At 51.5% G+C, this 23,137-nt stretch overlaps 1 protein-coding gene across 1 annotated transcript; it reads left to right on the top strand.

Annotated features, from left to right (window-relative positions):
* Positions 1-8,520: 8,520 nt before the first annotated feature.
* Positions 8,521-9,702, top strand: GJC1 (gap junction protein gamma 1). Its single transcript, XM_009986394.2, has one exon. The coding sequence runs from the start codon at positions 8,521-8,523 to the stop codon at positions 9,700-9,702; it is 1,182 nt and encodes a 393-aa protein (XP_009984696.1).
* Positions 9,703-23,137: the final 13,435 nt, after the last annotated feature.

The raw sequence follows: 23,137 nt of genomic DNA on the forward strand, positions 1-23,137 counted from the left end.
GGTGTGGAAGAAAGGGAATTGGCAGCTCAGAGTCTGGATTAAGGTCCACAAAACACTGACTGAGACCATGCTCACCCAGTCTGATGGTCATTTCAGTTGATAGGAACAGTCTTTCTTGAGGATACCCTCCTGATCTCTGGAGTTTAAGGGTACCAGTAGCGGTCCCTGGCCACGTTGCCTGCAGACAGCCTGGGCTGGCAATCCAAGAGCTCAGCTTTTGGTTAAACACTTGGCCTTGATCTCAAAGCAGCAGTGTTGGGTGTTTCCTCTAGTGTGCTTGAGCTTCAGATTCAAACTCTTTGCAGGAAAAAAAAAAAAGAGTAAATTGCCCTTTACCTACTCTGCAATTCCTTGTTTTCGACATCCAGCTACATTATGCAGGGAAAGAGTTGTGCCGTACGGTGTTGGCTCCTACGTGGTGAGGAACGAGCGCAGCACCGCTGAGGCCAAGAGCAGTGCAGAGCCTGTGTCGGTACGTCGTGCTGGACCTGCCAGCGCTGAATGAGGCCAGCTCGTGTGGGAGCTACTCAGAACCGCCTGGGCATAGCAGGGTTAAACTATCTTGTAGAGAAACGCCTTGAAATGCATGTAAGACTCTAGAAAAGCGATGAGTGAGACCAGAGAGGGAAGGCCGTGGAGAACTCCCAGTGTAGCAGCTCTCCACTCGTTGGGTTATCCCGAATCCACGAGCTGTGTTGTGAGGGGAGGGAGCTTGTTTGCCCGCGAGCTTCAGCCCCAGTGCTGTGCTGGTGCGACCAAGGCTTGGCGCCATGCCGTGCCGGTTCGGCAGTGGCTCCTTGCCCTGAGGATCCAGTATTTCCTTGCAAAGTCTGTCCAACAGCACGGCGCGTCCCGCCGTGCGATCTGCTGCCTGCCTTGTTTTCTCCATTATTATGTTTCACGTCGCCGGAGTGCGGGCATCACTGGGGGCTTGCTTCTGCTTCGTGATACCTCCAGCCTGTAGGGCAGAGCCGAAGCGCGGTCTGCTCAGGTTGCTGAGCTTCTGACAACTCTGTCCTCTGTTGCTGCGGAAATGCCAAATTTGGGAGCTGGCTGTACCAGTCTCTGAGCTGGTTCACCTCATTCCCATTGTTCGGAAGGGACACTAATGCTGAGCGTGTAAAGGGGTTCAGGCTGACACAGACCCCAAAACAGGCCTCCAAAAATCTCATGAGAGACTCCACAGCCCAGCCTCCATTTTCGACGAAGCCTGTTGTCACGGCAGGCTTCTGCTCTCAGATGAACTGGGGTCAGGCTTGCAGCTCGTCACGTCCTCGTGCTGCAGCACAGGGTGCACAGGCTGCCCCGACGGACGCCGCTCTTCCGACGTCGGGATCTCGCGTGCTCTGGGGTGTCTGCCCTGGCAACGCTGCTGCCTGGAGGAGCGTGGCTGCTGTAGGTGAAGTGAACGCTGGTTCTGGCCAACATGAGACACACAGCGGTTCCGTTGGCATCGTGTCACTGCGGGGGAGTGTTGCTAAAATTGTCACTTGGCTTTCCATGTCAGCGTTACCTAGAGGGCACGCCGAGGCTGCTGGGGGTTCATGTCTTATCTGCAAATTCCGGTTTATCTCTAAGCTGAATGCTCGGGTGCATATATGTATGTTGATTTTCAAAAAGATACATTTTTGACATCTTTATTTTTTTGACAGCACAGGAATCTTATTATATCTCTACCTCTTACCCAGATTTTAGTGTTATATTTGTGCCCTGCGTAGGATCTGCAGTCTCACAATTCAACGAGGGGTTTTTTAGACTGGAGGGGATTGGTCTGGGGATCGGCAGAACCTTGTGAATGTGCCTGGGATTTGAAGGCACCGTTCAGAAATTGCTTCCAAATTGACGTTGACGTTGTAGCTTTTTCAAAACCAAGAACCCTCGTGCTTCCTGCAAAATAACTGTAAATCATGCAGTTTCTTACATTTCAATGTAAATGAGATTTGAATGAATAATGCTAATTATTCATTCATCCTAATTTAAATCCTATTTTAATTAGCCTGTGGGCCCAATTTCACTTTCATGCACCATGAAACCTCTTTTGATTATCAAGAGAATTGCCATGCATTTATTCTTGAATTTTTTCTTCTTCTCAGCGCACATCTTTCTAAACTGCTTAAAAACAAAACAAAGCAAATATATCATTAATAAATTAATCAAATTTCATTAGCATGACATGGTAAGATACATTTTAAGGGAAAAAAAGCCTTCCTGTAAGTACCTTCCCCTTCATGGCTGCCTTTTGGCCACAAAGTCTTTCTCCTACGTGTGCTGTTTAAGACAGACCTTGTCCGGGGAGGTGCTGGTGAACTGTTGAAATTCAGAGACCCGAGAGCTTCGGCTCCCTGTTCCCGCTGGGAGCTGTGTCTCACGGCTGAAAGGTGTGCTCCTGCGCCACGCTTCCCCTCTGTTCTTCAGCTTGTGAGCTGAAGCCTGTACCCAGGTGTGGACTTAGCCAGGGGAGGGGATGTCCCCAGCTGTGATGGGATGGCGAGCTGGGCTAGGAAGGGTGGGTTGGCCTGTGTGCCTTCATGGCAGTGCTGGTCAGCCGTGGTGGAGAAGTCGGTTGTAGAGTCCTTCCAGCCAGAGTCAGAGTCCCAGGATGGTTTGGGTTGGAAGGGACCTTGAAAGATCACCCTGTCCAACACCTCTGCCATGGGCAGGGACATCTCTCCTAGGTCAGGTTGCTCAAAGCCCCATCCAACCTGGCCTTGAACATTTCTAGGGTTGGACCATCTGCAACTTCTCTGGATAACCTCTTCCAGTGTGTCACCACCCTCATAGTAAAACATTTCCTATTTATATTCAATCTGACCCCTCCCTCTGTCAGTTCAAAGCCATCGCCCCTTGTGCTGTCACTACACACCCTTGTCCAAAGTCCCTCTCCAGCTTTCTTGTAGCCCCTTTAGGTACTGGAAGGTGCTGGAAGGTCTCCCCGGAGCCTTCTCTTCTCCAGGCTGAACAGCCCCAACTCTCCCAGCCTGTCTCCATAGCAGAGGTGCTCCAGCCCTCGGAGCATCTTGGTGGCCTCCTCTGGCCCCGCTCCAACAGCTCCGTGTCCTTCTTGTGTTGGGGCCCCCAGAGCTGAACGCAGCACTGCAGGGGGGTCTCAGGAGAGCAGAGCAGAGGGGCAGAATCCCCTCCCTCGCCCTGCTGCCCACGCTGCTTTGGATGCAGCCCAGGACACGGTTGGCTTTCTGGGCTGCCAGTGCACGGTGCCAGTTTGTCACCCACCAGTACCCCCAAGTCCTTCTCCAGAGGGCCACTCTCGTTCCCTTCATCTCCAAGTCCGTACTTATATTGGGGATTGTCCCACCACAGGTGCGGGACCTTGCACTTGGCCTTGTTGAGCTCCATGAAGTTCACTTGGACCTGCTCCTCAGCCTGCCAGGGTCCCTCTGAATTACACCCCTTCCCTCAGGAGTTCCAGCTGCACCCCTTGGCTCGGTGTCCTCTGCAGACCTGCTGGGGGTGCGCTCGATCCCGCTGTCCGTCACTGATGGAATGACACGACTGAGTGCTGCTGCCGTGTGTTACGAAGGCGTTGGCCATCGCAGGCTGCGCCGCCTGACGGTGCCGTACGTCTTGGGGCACGGCGGCATTCCAGGGAGCGTTTCACCGGAGTAACCGCCATTCCAGCTGCCTCCATGCTGCCTCTCCCGCTGTTCAACCCTGCCACTCCTCAACTGTCTCATCCAAAGACAGATTTTTAAGGCTGCTGCAGAAAACTGCTCCTCCGAGGTGCAGTTCTTCCCTGCCTGCCTGGTGGGAGGCCATCACCGTTAGACAGGAAAGCTGGAACGGGATGAAGTTTATCTCATATTTAAATTTATATTCAAACCCGCGCATGGGCCGGGTGGGGGAAGCTCCACGCGAGGGGCCGTTCTCTCTCTGTGTCTGTGTCTGAACAATAGCTGTGTTAAAATAACTCCGGAGATTTCCTGCAGTGAATCTCTTAACCTAACGCTGATTTCTTTTTTCCCATCTACCCGCTCCATATTCTTTTTTTATTCTTTCTAGATGTCAGTGTCTGCAAAACTTCAATTCACAGGAGCCAGCTTGCTGTCAGAGATAAGCGTCGTGTTATTTGCGTCGCGTATCCTGCCTGCTCTGAGGAGCCTCGTCCTCTGGACGTGCTGGAATGAGCCTATGACAAATACAGGGAATGAAAGTCTCTCTCAAATGCACTTTCTGGCATGACTTAAATTAGCTGAAATTGCTGATGTTTTGCCTTTTTCAGATGCGTGTCAGTGTCCATAGACTTTTATTTCAAACAATGGAAACTTATTGAGTTAAATGTTGCCAGAACAAGAGATCCGAGAGGCGCCAAGCGTGCGTTGGGTGAAGGTTGCTGCAGCGTAGTCGGGTCCTGGTGTAAGGGCAGGAACGGGCAGTCGCTGACCTTGGCTGCTCTCACGAAACTGAAGGATGCCACCATTTCAGATGCTGTCATTCTGCCTGGAGATTTTTGCTTTCCTACTATGTTTAATTTGAATGGGCTGAACGTTTCCAGTGAAAGAAAGGTTTAATGACAGGTCATTTCTCCTGAACCAGAATGTTTCCTTAAAGACAAAGAAGCTCTTTGCCTGCTGATGGATTTTCCCATATTTGTATCTGTAGCTCTGCTCTGGACTACAACTAAATTTAGAATAAGTGATGCTTTCTTGTTGAGGAGAGCCAGAGCTCTTCAGCAACTTTACATTTCCGCAGCCACAACTCTCTGATCGACAGAAGTCTTGGTCATTAACCACGGATAACCCGTCTGCCGCATCCGAGGGCCGCGGTCAGCCTCATTGTACCAGTCTGCACGGTCAGTGTCTGTCTGTGGGTCTGTCAACGCTGCTCATTGATGCCACGGTGGGATCTGGGCCGTGAATCCCTGTCTTTCTCCTGAAGCAAGTTCTAAAGCTGGCCAGACGTGTCGTGCCCTGCGGTGGCTATGTCCCGCTCCCAGCGGCAGCACAGCTCCGCGCCACGGCCGAGGCGCGAGCCGCCCGGCTCACCGTCACTCGGGCTGGCGAGGTACGATACGAGCCAGCCACAGGTGTGTGGTCTGCAGCTGGGAAACGCACAGTGGAAAGCTGATAAATACCTCGCAGGATTTAATTAAATGTCAAGGTAACAGCTCGTCAAAAGTGGAGGTTCTGTGTCCCCTCTCGTGTTGGAACCGGCGCTAATTTCGAACTTGTCCCTTGTTAACTGCTGATGGATAAACGTGGGCGGTACCTGAGAATGTAAAGGCTGCTTCGTGCTTTTATTCCACATCTGCACTGGCAACAGTATTTAATTACTTTCTGATTTACTCCATAGTTTACTTTTTCTAAAAGAGTTTGGCCTTAACATTTCCAGTGAGTGAAAATTAACCCCTTCTTAAACTCATTTTGTCTCCTTTTTAATTGACAAGTAACGGCGTGTCAGCTAGCATCATGTCTGTCCCGGTACACGTCCGTGCTTGGCGACTGGACTGGCGGTGCAGCTTGGTGTGAATGTGGGTGCTGTGGCTCTGTCATCCCCAGTTCCAGATGTGGGTTTCTTCTGCCTTTTCTGTTCACGGTATCGGAGACTCTTCAGGTGCATGGAGTACCCCCAGGCTTGCTCTGCCGCCCATTTTTGACTCCTGATCGGAGTGAGCTGGGCAGAAATGCCAATCGCGCGGGTGCCGGAAGCACTGTCCCTCCGCTCACTGTAACGCAGACCTCGGGGTTGCAGAGCTGTTCTCAGGTGCCTTTCTGACATGGGGGTTCAGAGCAGGAAGCCACCTGCTGCAGTATGATGGTGCACTGGGACCGGAACCCTCTGGTCTTTTTTCCTGTTAAAAACGTGTGTTTTCAGCGACTTCCGTCTACGTAATGGTAGCATGGTTGCATAGAAGGAAGAGCATTGATTGTAAGCCTTGGATTGATGGCGTGCTCAGTTGACAGCCACTAGGTGAAGTGATTCACCAGTAATCCTTTGTTTTCTTCCCATGTTTCCCAGCTAAACAAATTGAACTCTCTAAATCTTTCACTTTTAGGCATCTTCCCCGTTCTTCAGCTGGTTTCAAGACTAACACGTTCGCTCTCTGATGTTTAAGCAACTTTTGAAGGATGCAGACACAGGCATCGAGTGCTGTCTTGCTAACAAGGAGGTAAGATCATAGAATCATAGAATCACAGGATGGTTTGGGTTGGAAGGAACCTCAAAGATCATCCAGTTCCAACCCCCCTGCCATGGGCAGGGACACCCTCCACTACATCAGGTTGCCCAAAGTCTCATCCAGCCTGGCCTTGAACACTTCCAGGGATGGGGCAGCCACAACTTCTCTGGGCAACCTGGTCCAGTGCCTCAGCACCCTCAGAGGGAAGAATTTCTTCCTTAGATCCAATCTAAATCTGCCCTCTTTCAGTTTAAAGCCATTGCCCCTTGTCCTATCACTACACGCCCTTGTAAAAAGTCCCTCTCCAGCTTTCCTGTAGCCCCCTTTAAGTACTGGAAGGCTGCGATAAGATCACCCCGGAGCCTTCTCTTCTCCAGGCTGAACAGCCCCAGCTCTCTCAGCCTGTCTCCATAGCAGAGGTGCTCCAGCCCTCGGAAGATCACCCTCCTCGCTCCTGTTTGCACGTGACACAGCCAAGAGTTGCATTAATCATCTCTGCTGTATCACCAGCTCTCGTCAAGATGCTCATCCATTAGCACCCTCGCTCCCTTCCCTGTTATCCGAGCTCCAGAGGAACTGTTCTCTCCTTTCAAAAAAAGGCTGCTGTTCTTTTTTGTAGCTGTATGTCTTCGCGTTGAGCTTGGTTAAGCGGTGGTTTTGTTTCAGTGGACCTGACCTCTCGGGCAATCTGTGTTTTTCTGCATTGCTGCTGACGCTTGTCTTTATTTGTCAGCCTGCAAACTTCTCTGCTGTTTGCAGGTTTCGTCAGCAGCTGTTTTCTGGTTGAGGCTGGGGAAAATCCAGCCTGACTGCCAGGCCTGTTCCTGGTCTTTGCAGAACCTGCTGTGATTACATGCAATTGATCTTGGTTCTAATGTGGGAAACGTTTGTCAAGATCTTTGTTACTTTTAATCCACTTAATTGGGGCTTTTTTTAATGCTGTATTGCTCTGGTTTTTTCCTCATACTGTCGTGAAGTAATAAATCAAATGTCTTACACAGCCTATCCGCGTTATATCTGTGCTGTTGCTTTTTCAATGAGACATTGGATTCCACCAGAAGGGGATTACATTTATATCCTTTAATTCTATATTGATTACATCCCCTCAAATTTCATTATTTTGCCTGTGAACAACTCTGTAGTTGTATGGAAGAAGTTGAATAGTTACAAATACTAGTTTTCTTCCAGTTCTCTGGAATTTCTCCAGGTTCAGAATAAATCACTTTTAAGATCAGAGTGCCAGAGATTTGTCCAATTCTGGTTTTAGGATCTTTCACCAAATGTTGTTCTAATGTCAAAATTGCTTTTAATAATGTTTGACAAGCTAATGTTTGACATCATGGGAGGACTGCAAGATGTCTTATCCCTGTGCTATAGCAACGTCAAACAGTTCTTCCTGTGCTCAGTATTTTACCAATTTTACTACTTGGAGCTCCAGGTGGCCTGTAGTGTCGCCAGCTGTGATTTTTTTTTTTTACTGTTATGATTACAAGTTTAGATTGGTTTCTATCTAATATCTCTGCTAAAATTTTTGACAGATAACTTTTTTTAACTAGTTTTTCCTCCTACTCTTCCCAAAAAAACCACTACAAAATACATACAAAAGTATTTTCCAGCCCTGGAAGGGAGATTTTTAACCTCCCTAAGGGCCTGAACCTAAATCCATAGAGTAGTTTGAGCATCAGGTTAGAAATCAGATGTTCCTTAGGTCAAACCCTGTCTCTAGACCTGCAGGGTAGCACTGCTCAAGTCTGTCATGTTGTCCTGCCTTTAAACCCAAGATAGCAGCAGTTGCCTGCTTCTCAGGTTTGGTCTGGGTACTTCATTTCTGTCTGAAGACGACAGACATTGCCCCGTGGAGAGAACAGCTTCTCTCCGTGGGCCATGCTGGAGGCCGAGGTCGCTAGGTCAGGCTTTAACAAGGCTTGGCCACCTCCGTGCAGCTCAAATAAATCTTCCTGTTAGCGGCGGGAGGTAGCCAACAGCGCCCATAAAACTTCACAGGAGCTTAGCGTTGTGTTTTGGAGACCTCAGCCTCAAGTGTAAATGTTTTCGTTAACATTTGAAATGCGGAGCAGCTGTGTCTTTCTCTTCAGCTGGGGAGTAGCTTTGGGAGCACTTTGGTTTGTGAAATGGCAGTTAACGGCTACTTTTTTTTTGTAGCAGACTTCTCAAAAGCCTGTGGAGGAGACGTAGGATCTTCAAGCAAATTCTGGCAGCTGGAGTTTTCCGATAGCAGGTGATGCTGCAAACGTGCGTGTTGGTTGTAAAATTCTAGAGTTTTCTCACTGCCTCGATTGAATGTTTGCACTGTTTAGACTCAAGCTGATAAACTCATAAATACTTGGGGATTTTGTTTGTTTTTTAGATAAAATTATTTGACCACCATGAGTTGGAGTTTTCTGACCCGTCTGTTAGAGGAGATCCACAATCACTCAACCTTTGTTGGCAAAATCTGGCTGACAGTGTTGATTGTATTTCGGATTGTCCTAACTGCCGTGGGAGGAGAGTCCATTTATTACGACGAACAGAGCAAGTTTGTGTGCAACACGGAGCAGCCTGGCTGCGAGAACGTTTGTTACGACGCTTTCGCTCCTCTTTCCCACGTGAGGTTTTGGGTCTTTCAGATCATTCTCGTTGCCACTCCCTCTGTGATGTATTTGGGCTACGCGATTCATAAAATCGCCCGGATGGTGGAACACAGCGAAGCCGACAGAAGAATCAGAGGCAAAAGCTTTTCCATGCGCTGGAAGCAACACCGTGGCTTAGAGGAGACCGAGGAGGACCACGAGGAAGACCCGATGATGTACCCAGAAATGGAGCTGGAAAACGAGCGGGAGAATAAAGAGCAGCAGGTCCCTGCCAAAGGTAAGCACGACGGCAGGCGGCGAATCCGTGAAGATGGACTGATGAAGATTTACGTCCTGCAGCTTCTGGCGAGGACTACGTTTGAAATCGGCTTTCTGGTGGGTCAGTATTTGCTGTATGGCTTTGAGGTCCGCCCCACATTTGTGTGCAGCAGGAAGCCGTGCCCGCACGAGATCGACTGTTTCATTTCAAGGCCAACCGAAAAGACCATTTTCCTGCTAATAATGTACGGGGTGAGCTGCATGTGTTTACTTTTGAATGTCTGGGAGATGCTCCACTTGGGATTTGGCACGATCCGGGACACGTTGAACAACAAGAGGAAAGAGCTGGAAGACTCTGGTACCTATAACTACCCGTTTACTTGGAATACGCCGTCTGCTCCTCCTGGCTACAACATCGCGGTCAAGCCGGAGCAGATGCAATATACCGAACTGTCCAATGCCAAAATGGCCTACAAACAGAACAAAGCCAACATAGCTCAGGAACAGCAGTATGGAAGTAACGAAGAAAACATTCCCGCCGACCTGGAAAACCTGCAGAGGGAAATTAAAGTGGCTCAGGAGCACCTGGACCTGGCGATCCAGGCTTACAACAACCAAAACAACCCCGGCAGTTCCAGAGAGAAGAAATCCAAAGCAGGCTCAAACAAAAGCAGTGCCAGTAGCAAGTCAGGAGATGGGAAGAACTCTGTCTGGATTTAACGTTGGCTGAGTTTATATATTGTGGGTTTTTTTCCTAGTTTATCATAACCAGCAACCCCTTGAATAATGGCTTCCACTAAGTAAACATTTGACTCTGTTTATTTTCAGGGATACCGTCGGCTAGTGATTCAACCTCTCAGAAAGGGTTTATACACAAATTCTAGGATTAGAGAACTTTATTCTTCTGTCTTCCGAGTCAGGAGACCAATAGGTGTATTTAAATCGTTCTCATTGAAGGGTTTATGCTGTATGTACAGTATTTCAGTACATTTATTATGCACAATTTTTTGTATTTGTACACTGGATCTCTGACGTTACACTTTTTTATATTAACGAGGAGAAAGCAATGGGTAGCTCTCAGCATTTTACTAGTTTTGTTACCGTGGTCCGCAGTTCCGTCGTCGTTCTTCCTTGTTTTAGACGTAAAACTTTCTATGCTGCGTTTCGAAAGTGCCTTGGACGTGCCCACAGCACAGAGGAGCCTCCGGCTATCTAGGCAGCCCACGGGTGCCCGTCGCAGCGGCAGAGCGGTGAAAGGTTTGGAAAACATCTGCTAATAGTGCTCCTGACTCTGTCTTTTACGAAAATGATGTGCTAAGTAGGAAATGGAACTGTCATACTACAGCTGTTATGTGCTACAGGGTTTTTTTCACCCTATGGAAAATTACTTACAGGGAAAATGTACGTGTGGGAGAGTACTTGCATTCGGAGTATGAAGAGGGCTCAGACCTCCCTGTGAGCTTTATGCAAAAGGAGAGAAGGGAGACTTCAAACTCTTGTAAAACATCCAAAAAAAGAGAAAAAAGTGAATAGAAATTACTGGACTTAGTAATTCTGCATATTTATGTGATGTCTATGGGAACGGATGGGTTCGAGGTCTGTTGTTACGTAACGCGCTGCTCCCCAGGGGTATGAAACGCTTCCGATACCTTTTGGATAAGATTTCTGTCTTCTCCAAAGTAATCCGGTCAGATGGAGTCACGGTGATTTTGTTTCTCCGTGCGTGACACTCGAGGAATAACCTTCCTCCCCCCAGCCAGGACACACGAGCTGTCTGCAAGAGTTTTTACAAACCCTTCCCGAATATCAGTGATGTTGCCTTATTCCAGACCCCTCTTCCCTCCGTTGTGTCTGAGGAACGGAGCTCAGACGGAGCAGTGTGTGTAATTCAGATTTCTGCTTGAGAGACCAGTCGGGTTTGGCATTCTGTGGGTTTGGCATTAAACTTGAATTTATAATTGGGAAAAGGGGAGCGCGGCGCTCGCTGCCTTTGGCGGTGTCTCCGTGGCGGCGGCGCGCGGTGGTGTTGGGGAGACGCTGGGGTGTGTGTTTGCTTTTTGCTGCTATTTATAATGCACTCAGGGCCGCGCGCCGCGCTCTTGTCTCTGCTGGGGTTTCGTGCGGTTTGATGTGTTTTTGGAGCCTGTTTCAAGCGGGACTGTTCTGTTTCCAGGCTACCTCAGTCCCTAGTGCCCTCGTTCCAGCCTGGCCAGGAGCAGGATTGAGAAGTGACGCTCCGTGGAAGACAAGGGCAAACCTGTACTCCGTTCCTGTCCCGCAGAACGTCTGAGCGTGGGCTTGAGTTTAAACCAAGGGGATGTGAGCACATGCTTGGAGTTATCTTCTACCCAAACGTTTGCTGAAAACAGGTATTTGGCTGAATTATTTTCAGCCTGTTTTCACTCTGGGACACCAGGCAGCCGAGCGTAGATCCCAGCTGTCTCTCAGCTCTGCTTTAGGGAGACGTAAGTGTGCCCGGAGCCGGCACATCCCTCTGCCACGAGGTCAGCGAGAGCTTCTCCAGCTCACCTCCAGCAGAGACATCGGGGAGCAAACTTGCTTTCTGGCTTTTTGTTTAGCAGCAGCTCCTGGCCGCTGCTCCAGGAAAGGAGCAACCTCTGAGTTTTATGCAGAAAAGTTCCAGGGTCATGTCTTTTGAGTAAGTGTGAATACCATAAGTACATAGCAGTTTCCAAAAGCTGAAGTGGGCCTGCGGGCAGGGACAGCTCGCCGGTGAGGTGGGACTGGCTGTGTGGGGCGAGAGGGAGGTTAAGTGCTCCTCTAATGGAACAGGAGTGTGAAGGGAAGCACGCTGCCCGGAGATGGGCAGAGGGGCTCTGCCAGCAGAATCCGTCACGAATCCGACGTGAGTGTGATGGAGAAGCTGGGTGGAAAACGTCTTGTCTGAAAGCACTAGGGAAAGACATTTGGAGCCTGGAGATAAACCGATGCCTGGCCACGACCCCACTGGTTATCCCCCTATGCTGGGGTTGTTCTCAGCTTCCCAAAAGGGTTATGATGCTCTTAACCCTTTGTGGTGCTTTCGGAACAGCCTTTTCACCAGCCAAATGGCAAGAAGTGAAAATCCTTTCCCCTCGCTGCTCTCTACACAAACTGCAGCCATTCCTTATGGATGGCTGACAATAAAACCAGTTCCTGGCAGCTGCTTCCGCCGTTGTTTGTGTTAGCCCTTCCCCAATTAATGATCTGAACCGTTACCCGAGTAGAGCCACCATCTCAGGCCAGTCCTGTGAGCGTTCGTCCACACCGAGAAATAACTCCTGTTAGTGAGCAGAGTGTACAGAATATTCCAATCCCAGCACTGAATTCATTCCGAAAATGCAAAGTAATGGAGCTGTTTCTGTTACTGGTTTTTTGTTTTCATTTGAATTGTGTATAAAGTGCACATGTTCTTTGAAACTGAGTGTTTGTTCCTAGTAGAGGATGTCTGTTAAAGCTCTAAGTGTTCATGTCTGTGACTGTATTCAGTTTCAAAGTATCAGGCTTCATTTTTCCTTTTGAAGAAATGATACATGCATTACTTTAAAATGCTCTCTTTTCTTTGGCTTAATGTAGGCCATTCTGAAATAAACGTTCAGAAGAGACTTTTGGACCAAAAAAGTTCTGAACGTAACTTGGGTTCGTGTTGTCATTCTCTGGTTCTGGATGTGGTTTGGAAAAAAAAAAATCTATTAAATCCAGTGGATTACTCCAGTCTGAGTGAGATAGCTGCTTTTTTCCAGCAATAGAATATGTTCCAAATACGTGAGTGAGAGAGAGGGATGTTTTAATGATTTGTCTTAGAGCCACAACTTGGAATTTTTATATATTTGACCTCGTTTAGTGTAATAAAAGAGGTGGTTAGAAACTAACCGTGCCTTTCTGCATGTGAATTGCTCTTTGGTGACAATAAATGCATTAAAAAAAAGGAAAAAATAAATCTAGAAACTTTGGCAGTCAGACCTTGCAAAGGGTACCACTTACGAAAACATGCAAATCTGCATTTATACATATGGATGAGCAGGCGGACACTGTCCAGTGAACTGTGCAGCATTAGCTGGCCTAATTTCGCTGCGATTTTTGACGGAACATGCGGGCGCTGGCTGCCCAGCTCCTTTCAGAAACTGCAGCTGAATGCCCGTCTGTTTGGCCGGCACAAAAGATGGCTTTTGGAAGTGTCCCGTGCTTTCCCCTCGCTGCAAGTTTGGCCTGGAAATCGGAAATGTGTCTGCGGAGGCATGAAGTGGTTGGCCGTGTCACGCAGCTGCGAGAAAGCCAGGAGTGAGATGGGTTCCGTGGTGTGGGCTTGGGATGAAAAGCTGTTTGTTCGGAGCTAAAGGGAAAAGCGGCCGTGTAGACAAGGACAGCGCTGCTCCCGCTCGCGGAGCGCGCCGTGTCCTGAGCCTCGGCACGAGCCGCAGCGGCGGGAGTCGGGGATGGCGGCTGAGGCTGGATCCCGCTGTAATAATTGCATGTGGATTTTTGAACTGCCAGGTTACCTGGGCATCCCACAGGCTCCACAGCCTGGGAGATGCCCGCGGAGCGAGGCTCAGCCCTGACGCCGTTGCCAGCTCCGTGCCGGGGCAGGGTAACGCCGGATCGAGGCGTGCAGCACGGGTTCAAGTGCACGGCTAACCGAGGAGGTGCGGTGGGGCCGGGGCTGCTGCTGGGTCACCTCTGCTGCTCTAGAAGGACACTTAACCTCCCCCGTTATCTTCAGGCATGTGATTATCTCCGTGTGAGTCAACGCTGCCAGCGCCAGGCATCCAGCTGAGCATGTGCTGCAGTGCTTCGAAGGGCAGGAGCCTTCGTTTAACGACGAGTTTGCAGCCAGAAATTCTGGAACGCTTCAGGCGTTTAACCGTAACTCACACAGACGAGCGGGCTGCAGCGCTCTTCGCCTAACGGCACGTTTCCTGGGAAATCGTCTAGTGGAAGTCCTTGTGTGATGGCTGCGTTTGATGCTGTGCTTAGAAACGGGCCAGGAGTGGAAAAGCCCGGGGTCAAAGCTGGGATTGTGCGCAGTCACCCCGGGCTCGGTTCAGTCGCTCCGTGCAGGCGCAGGGTGCTGTCTGCGATGCCCCTGGGTGTTCCGCGTGGCCTCCAGCTGCTGCTCTGGGAGGACGTGTCTCCCAGGGGTCCTGTGTCACATCTGCCAGCCCCGTGCCGATGCCTCGGGTGCCCGAGGACCTCTCCGACAGCACCGTGCGCCTGGACGTGATCCCGACTGATCCGTTGTGCCTCTGGGCAGCCCAGCTGACGGCTCCACCTTGTTTTCCTCTGCTGTAAGTGAGGATAATGTGACTTATTTTGCAGCAGGCATTGCAAGTGTAAATTAGAGCCTCTCTGCAGAGTAATTTTCCCGTTGGAAGCGTCGGTTAGGGGTTCGGTACTGTTGGCATGAAACGTTCCTGCCTGTAGTTTACCTACAGCCTTGTGGCAATTATTCTTCTTGTAGCTCGATTTGTTAATAATTCAGGAATTCTTGATACCGGGCGCATGTTTTGCCACCTCTGAGGTTCCTTGCAAAAGCAGCTGTTTATCGAGACGTGCACGGCTGCTCTTGGGGCGTTTGCGGCGTGCCTGATTCCTGCGAATCCGACGTGCCGTGCTTTGCCTTTGTGCAGTCACCGCAAAACGGCTCCTGAAAGACGGATCCGTTAAATTACGGTCGGCTGTTAACGATGCAAGTAGACGTAACCCACCTTTCTGCGGCAGCGTGGAAGGGAGCTCAGCGAATCCCGCTGCTCCGGGGCTTGCCACTCGTTTTCTCCATATCAGAGGAGACTTCAAATATCAGTTCTTCATTGCTTGGAGAATGACATTTTGTTTTCTACGGCGTGACATTATCGTTGCCGTGTAAGCCCTGTGTTGATAGCTGGGGAAAAATGCCCTAGAAGGGGGGTGTAAAGGCATCCGGTCAGTGCTCGTCGGTGCTGTGGAATAGTTGCTGTACAGGTCAGGTTTTGCTGTCCTCCTCCCTTTTATTTTTTGATTGAACAGGATGCTCCAGTTACTCTTTGGTGCAGGATGTGTCGCCCGTTGGCGGGCCCGAGCCTGCTGCTTCCCCGGGATCAGAACTGAGGCCCCTGCGGCTGCGTCCAAGTGCAGTTGTTGTGCCCCGGGAGTTTTACACGTGACCTTGCTCGAGGCTGTGACCTGCTGCTTGTGCCCCGGATTTCCTCGGTGCGAAACGCGGTCTGGCCGAGCAGAAGTCGGCGCACGAGCGGTGATGTATTTTAGCTTTGTTGTGAGTGCTGGGAAGCATCCCACCAACTCCTTAGCTTTCACCTTGCCCTCGTTTAAAGACATGTTGTGACTCAAGTGAGTTACTTTTTTCCCCCTCTGAGTACTTCTTGTCCCCAGAAATTCGCTATTCCCGTTAATGAATGTTTGCCAGGCTTTTTATTTTTTTTTCCACAGACTTGAAATCCACTCTCAGAAAGCTTTCAAAAAGCCTGTTCTGTATGGAAACCATTTTTGGCGAGACGTTGATGTTAGCGGGTGTCAGTATGTACGTGTGCTTCAGTAGTTTTGGAGCCACCTCGTCGCCTTCGGCTCTTGTTCCCCCAACTTTTTGTGCAGGGAAGAAGGTGAGGAGATTTGACCCGTGATACCTGAATTTAAATGTGATGGCTGAAACAAAATTATATTGTGTATATATATATATGATCTCCCTTCATATTGCTGGTGGCAATATTTCATTTTTTCCCTCTGAAGCTGCTGTTACGACGTTGAGCGATTCAGCGCTGCGTATATTCTTGCGTCCTGTACGAGAATTTAAGACTCAGCGCGCCGTCGAGCTGCGCTGTGTGTTTGCATCCTGTCCTTTGAGTGTCTGCGGTAGCTGGAATTACACCTCGGACCACAGTGGGCCCCACTGGGGTGCGCTGGTGAAAAAGCCTGTGAAAATATGACGTTACAAAGACAAGTTTGTGGGTTTTAATGGTTTTTAATGGAAGCAACAGACCCCCAAAAGCACCATACCCGTCGCCCATCTTGGCTCCATCTAGAGTACCTGCCCAGAGCAGGACGAGGAGCGCCGGGACAGGAATCAACTTTCCTGGAGTTTGCTGAGCAAAGCACCGCGTTTCGTTAACTGGTTCCAGCGCTAATTGAAGGCCGGCGGTCTGTTCCCAGGTGTGCTGCATGTTTCATAGACTCTGAGCCCCCGTAGGAGGTGCAGCCCTTTGGAAGGAGCTGGTGTGACCTTCCAGCCCAGCCAGAGCCCGTGGTCTGACATGTAAAGCGTGAGTCAGAACATGTGGCTGATTCGCCAGCTGTATTTGGTAGGAAACTTGTTCATGTTTCGAAAGGTCTGTGAGGGACCTGTTGAAAAGTCCGTTTCATTACATCAGCTGCATGCAGAATTCTGTGGGCTTGTCACTGGAACGTGGTCAGCCTGTGAGATTAACACATAGGTGCCCTGGGAGAGTATTTTCCGTATTCTGCACGAGAAAAATAGATAACCTTGATTATATAAACATGTGCAATATGTTGTATATGCAATATTATAGAGACACTCTTAAAACGAGGTAGAAAGAGATCATAGAATCACAGAATGGTTTGGGTTGGAGGGACCTCAAAGATCATCCAGTTTCAACCCCCCTGCCATGGGCAGGGACACCTTCCACTACATCAGGTTGCTCAAAGCCCCATCCAGCCTGGCCTGGAACACTTCCAGGGATGGGGCAGCCACAGCCTTTCTGGGCAACCTGGTCGAGTGCCTCAGCACCCTCAGAGGGAAGAATTTCTTCCTTAGATCCCATCGAAATCTCCCCTCTTTCAGTGTAAAGCCATTGCCCCTTGTCTTGTCACTCCACAGCCTTGTCCAAAGTCCCTCTTCAGCTTTCTTGTAGCCCCTTTAGGTACTGGAAGGTGCTGGAAGGTCTCCCTGGAGCCTTCTCTTCTCCAGGCTGAACAGCCCCAACTCTCTCAGCCTGTCTCCAGAGCAGAGGTGCTCCAGCCCTCGCATCATCTCTGTGTCCTCCTCTGGCCCCACTCCAACAGCTCCATGTCCTTCTCGTGCTGGGGCCCCCAGAGCTGAACGCAGCACTGCAGGGGGGTCTCAGGAGAGCAGAGCAGAGGGGCAGAATCCCCTCCCTCGACCTGCTGCCCACGCTGCTTTGGATGCAGCCCAGGACACGGTTGGCTTTCTGGGCTGCCAGCGCACGGTGCCGGCTCATGTTGAGCTTCTCATCACTCAACACCCCAAGTCCTTCTCCTCAGGGCTGCTCTCCATCCATTCTCATGCGAGATGTGGAAATGTACAGCAAGGATCTCCGAAAATTAGGGCTGGATTGATGTGGTAAGCTTTGTCATGAGATACACGATTCAGAGAAGAAAACCACTAAATGTCAATGTTCCGGACACCAGTCACTGGTTTCTTACGGTGCCACGTAAGAGTTTGCTCGGCCGGTAACGTGGGTTATTGTTACAGCCAGGTGAGCGCACTCAGTGCCGTAGGTGGTGGGAGCACAGCAGGGAGAAGGGGGAATTGGCAGTCTGGAGGAGAAGGAGCTGTGCTCTTGGTTTAAAGACCAAGATATCAAAATGTAACTTTTGGTATTTTAATATTTCCATGGATTTTGGCCCCCCCCCCCCAGTGTCAAATGCACTAATGGAATTTGCATGTAGCATGGAACTGAGAGACGTTTGGCAAAGCTGGTGGAGCTTTGGAGACAGGAACTGCTGTTGTCAGTGCTGCAGACGTGGCGTGCAGTGTTCCTCCGCTGCCAGCAGAACTGCTTTTCAGCGCAGCGCCCCGTTGATGGACATCTCTCTTGAGCCCTCCTGCAGGTGCTGGCTGACTTCGAGCAAGTTAAAGGGAAGGTCCGAACATTTCCAGTCCCATAAAAAGGGAATGGCCAGAAGTGCTTCTGTTGAAAACAGGTAAGAATATGCATTATTGAGGAGTTCCGTAGTGTGGCTGGGCAGCTGCCGGATCACGCAGCGGGACCTGCAGCCTGCTGGGGGACGGCGCGGTGGAGGACGCGTGGCCAGGAGCCTTGCAGCAGGAAGGAACTTTTAAATGAAGGAGAGAGATGCCGTTGTACCGAGCAGAAAATGAGTTTATTAAATGAAGGGTCTATAGATGATGTTCTGCCTCCGCGGAGGGCGCGCGATCCACCCGGCACAGTGTGATGCCGTGCGGTGCCTGGCGCTGCGGTCCGAGGGAAGTCCGTGCTGCTGCGTGTGGCGTGATGGCTCCTGGATGCCTCAGGGCGAGCTGGGGACCACGCCGCTCTGTAGGTATAAAACCAGCCGCCTTGCCCTAAGCGTTGGAAGCACGGAGCAAGACGTGGGAAAGCTTTACCCCGGGGTTCACCCGGAACGTGGTGTTTCCAAGAAAACTGAGGCTGCCCCGAGGTTTCCTGTGTCAGCGTGTCCGTCAGATCACAGTGTCCCTCAGCATTTCTCCCCTGCGTGCTGGGGAGGTGTTACCCAACGGTTTTCAGGGATCAGAGGGAGGGCAGTTCCTTGCTGGACCATCACGGAGGGGACGAGCTCAGAGTACACCACCAGGCTATGAAATGAAATTCTGGTTTAATTGGTGGCTCCAAAATCTGGTTTCTTACCACCTATTGCCTTTTCTTGCTGTCCAGCTGGTTGGAGCGGCAGTGTTGCGTAACAACCTGGTTGGTTTTTTAACAAAAAGGTAAGTTACGATCCTCTGCAATGCTAGGGTTTTTTTTTTTTTACATTTCCTATTTGTATGAGTATTTTGATGGCCAGTAAGGAAAGGAAAGATTCTTGTGAAGAGAGGAGATCCCAGAAAAACCACAGTAGCCAGTGCAGGCGTAAGGAGATCATTACATAAACTGGTCTGACACGGAGTGCCGCGGTACGGCAGATATCCCGGAGAGGAGAGCTGAGATCTTGAGGGACTTCAAAGCTAATTTAATAAATTGCTGTTTTGTAGTTACGAATCGAAATTGTTCAGAAGAAGAAAAGCTCAGGAAAGTAGGAAAACGGAGCCTTTTCTTTGTCAGATGCCAGTGTAACTCACCCATCTCTGATCCCCAGCTCCTTGCAGTTTAACGTAAGCTAACGAGGGCTTAACGTCCCGCTTGCAACCACAGGCAGGGCCGGCGAGATGCGGGTCCCGCTCCGCCGTGCGCCGCGCAGGGACGGGTGACGGCGGCGCCCGCGGAGCGGCGAGTTCAGCAGCTGCCATCCATCTCCGCCCCGACTGCACCAGCAAGGAGAAACGGGCCCACTGGGGATTCTCCGTTAGATCCTGCTGACCGGGGTTTGAACTGCGGAGCTGTGAAACGGGCTGCCCCTACCTTGCGCCATCCCAGCAGCGACCAGCTGTCGCTTTTGAGTCAGGCCAGGCTCTGCCTCGGCTGCTCGGGGGTTAAAGCTCACCGGCGGCAGACATGTGAACTCAAGCGTTCCGTTGGGCAAGGCTGGCCCACGCCTGGCATGACACAGTCTTTGAGCTGGAAAAGGCCTAGGAGGCAGTGTGGCCAGCGTCCTGGCCAGCAGATCGCTTCTTAAAGGGCGTTTGGAAATTTGTTGTACGCTTCAGTCATAACAGACTCAAGGAATTGGGTTTCCCCCGTTTCCCCCAGGATATTCTCACCCTCCCCCGGGAGCTGGCAGCTGCGCAGCTGAAGTTCAAGCTCACCGAAGCCTTCCGTCACGTTTTCAGGCCACTGGCTGGCTTCTGGGCTAACAAAAATCCGTCCCTTCCCGTTGTTGGCCGGGGCTGCTCAGGGCTGCGCCTCCGGCCCGTGGGGCTCTCGGGCGAACAGCTGCTGATGCGGCCGCGCTGTGGCACACAGACCGCCCCGTCACCCCGGGCATGGCCGTGCCCGGCAGCAACCCCTGACTGCGAGCGGCTCCCTCTTATTCCCATCTGGACTTCGGCTGTTGCCTCTGGTGCCGTAGGGCTGCTCTCACCTGCTGAGCTGACCTTGGAGGCTCAGCTCCTCTTTTCTTTTTTCTTTTTTCCCTTGACTTTGAGGGTCCAGTGCTATTACAGTGTAGGGGGTGTGCTGGGTTTGTGGGAGGGGCTGCAGAAACAGCCCCTGTAAGTAGCTGTGAAAAAGCTTAATGTGCTGGCTTGGTAGCCCCGCTGCAGGAGGAAGCCTGGGAGGTGAGTGCGGTCACCACAACCTGTTGTGTTTGCAGAGCTGCGACAAACGTTTGCCAAAATTCCTGTGACTATTCAGTCTAATCACAGAATGGTTTGGGTTGGAAGAGACCTTGAAAGATCACCCTGTCCAACCCCCTGCCATGGGCAGGGACACCCTCCACTACACCAGGTTGCTCAAAGCCCCATTCAACCTGGCCTTGAACACTGCCAGGGATGGGGCAGCCACAGGTTCTCTGGGCAACCTGCTCCAGTGCCTCAGCACCCTCAGAGGGAACAATTTCTTCCTCAGATCTCATGGAAATCTCCCCTCTGTCAGTTTAAAGCCATTGCCCCTTGTCCTGTCACTCCATGCCCTTGTCAGAAGCTCCTCTCCAGCTTTCTTGTAGCCCCTTTAGGTACTGGAAGGTGCTGGAAGGTCTCCCCGGAGCCTTCTCTTCTCCAGGCTGAACAGCTCCAACTCTCTCAGCCTGTCTCCATAGCAGAGGTGCTTCAGCCCTCGCATCATCTCCGTGGCTTCCTCTGGCCCCGCTCCAGCAGCTCCATGTCCTTCTGCTGTTGGGGCCCCCAGAGCTGAAGGCAGCACTGCAGGGGGGTCTCAGGAGAGCAGAGCAGAGGGGCAGAATTCCCTCCCTCGCCCTGCTGCCCACGCTGCTCTGGATGCAGCCCAGGACACGGTTGGCTTTCTGGGCTGCCAGCGCACGGTGCCGGCTCATGTTGAGCTTCTCATCACCCAACACCCCCAAGTCCTTCTCCTCAGGGCTGCTCTCCATCCATTCTCCACCCAGCCTGTCCTTGTGCTTGGCATTGCCCTGACCCATCCGTTTCAGCTCAGCCTGCCCAGCTCCTCCTGGTCCATCCGAAGCTCGAGTTGCCTCCACTGCAGAAGTGTTGTGCTTGGCAAACCCTTGGCAGCTGGAAGCGCTGGCGCTCCCCTTCCCCCCGGAGCGCCTGGTTCCTGATCAGCGCGCCGTGGTGCCATTTGGGCTGACAGCGTTGTGTAAGACGTGCGGAGCCCAAGCTGCTCGGAGGCGCTCGCTGCTTTCCCCGGAACTGCCTCTTTTCCACGCGCTGATTTGTTTCTTGTTTCCAGCTGGAGCCTAAATACCAGTATTCCCATAGTGGGTGAGACAGAGCTGGGATCTGCTTTTCCTTGAAGTGCTCACACTCCTTTTGACCCGTTTCTCAGCTGTTTACCTGCAGAGCTTCTCCATGGTGACAAAAAGGTGAATTTCCCTAAAATCTCCGTGTACCAAACAAGAGCCCGGACTCGGAGAGCCACAGCAAGGACTTGCTTTGGTCTTGCTCCATCACAGGCCGCACCGTGTGCCGGGGGACTTTGGAGCTCTACGCTTCCCATCCTCCTCCTCCTCCTCTCTCCATCTCCAGACCTGTTTCCCACCAGGAACAGAGGGTGGCGCAGCCGAAAGGAGTCACGCTGTCTTCCAGCATCATCCCTGGAGTAGAAAGCGCCTGTTGCTCGAGGGCGTGGGTGGGTGACCGGAGTGCTCCGAACAGGGAAGGGACGGACAGACAGCTTCTGTGCCACGCCGGCGTGTCAGCCTTCCGAGAGCTTCCCGGCTGGAAAAACACTTGTCCTGGTTTGTGGTCGGAGTTCAGTTCGGGCTCCGTATTTATTTGCATGGGATATGAGGACGTGGGGTTTTTTTAAGCGGTGCTGTGAAGCCGGTGTTTGGAGTGTGCCTTCCTCTCACCTGTCACTTATCCCCCAAGGAAAACTCCCTCCAGGACGACATTTCCCCGTCTCACTTCACGTGCCAGCGTTGCCTCCTGACCATCCGACGTCTCCCTCTGCTCCCAACAGCTGACCGGAACGTCTGGGCTTTCTCATGAGCACGAAAAATCACAGCCCCCCCCGCTCACACCAGCTGCTGCTCCCGCGGCGGCCCCCCCACACCACGACCACATTCCCAGGGAGTCCTGCAGGATTTTCTTCCTGCCTGCACCCTAAAAGCAAGGCCTGTCTCGTTAGATTAGAGCCGAAAAATCGCGACCAGATGGTCAATCGTCAGCTTGGGTGACCGAAGGAGCGGAGATGTTTTGGGTTCAGGGGTTTCCCGTTACGTAACGGCGCAGACGCAGAGGTGGCTCTGGAAGAGCTGGTTTCTTATTTCTTTGGTTTTACTAATAATGAGGGATTTGCTGGGGGGGTTTGCACATGGCAGGATTTTGAGGTTGGCAGGATCCACCTTTAGAGGCTCGGTGGCGTTTTCAGCAAAAAGAGAGGCAGAGAAGTCTTTAATTTTATCCTTGTAAGCCACGGCTCCTCCGACAGACACATCCCAGGCTGCCGAGCCGCTGCTCCCTGCGGCTCCTTCCCAGTACACCGTGCTGGGGGATGTATCACACCGGGATTAGGGAGAGCTCTGCAAGGCACCTCGCAGGAACCGAAAAGCTGCTGCTGACCTCTCAGCCTTCATCAGAGGAGCATCTCGGCACCCGGCACGGAAATGGGAGACTGTGGCTTCTGCCTTGGGCGACGTGGCTAACCCTTAGCAAGTGCCATTAGAATCTGGCAGCGGCACATGAGGAGTGTGGGGGCTGGTTTCTAACATAAAAGTGGTGAGTCAGGAGAAGAAGGAGCTCAAGGACAGGCAGGAGTGCTGCAGCATCTGGCCGGTCTGCGCTGCATGTTTTGGGGCAGCTCCTCTCCAAGGTGGGGGAGCTGGGTGATGCAGTGGAGGAAGCTGGAAAGGAGCTGCAGAGGTTTGTGATGGAGAGGAGTGGCAGGATGGGTGTTGGGCACTGCTGGGCGCTGGACCCTGCAGCCTCTCGTAGGTTTTGTGGTTCTGAGGAGTTGGCCAAAGAACATCTCCCTTGTGTCGGGCACATCCAACCCCACTGCAGTGTCATAGAATCACAGGATGGTTTGGGTGGGAAGGGACCTCACAGACCATCCAGTGTCAACCCCCCTGCCATGGGCAGGGACGCCTTCCACTACACCAGGTTGCCCAAAGCCCCATCCAACCTGGCCTTGAACACTGCCAGGGATGGGGCAGCCACAGCTTCTCTGGGCAACCTGTTCCAGTGCCT

This window comes from Tauraco erythrolophus, chromosome 25, assembly GCF_009769465.1.
Source record: "Tauraco erythrolophus isolate bTauEry1 chromosome 25, bTauEry1.pri, whole genome shotgun sequence".
NCBI lineage: Eukaryota > Metazoa > Chordata > Aves > Musophagiformes > Musophagidae > Tauraco > Tauraco erythrolophus.

Coding starts and splice junctions, on each gene's coding strand:
- GJC1 (XM_009986394.2), top strand. CDS start 8,521: ATGAGTTGGAGTTTTCTGACCCGTCTGTTAGAGGAGATCCACAATCAC.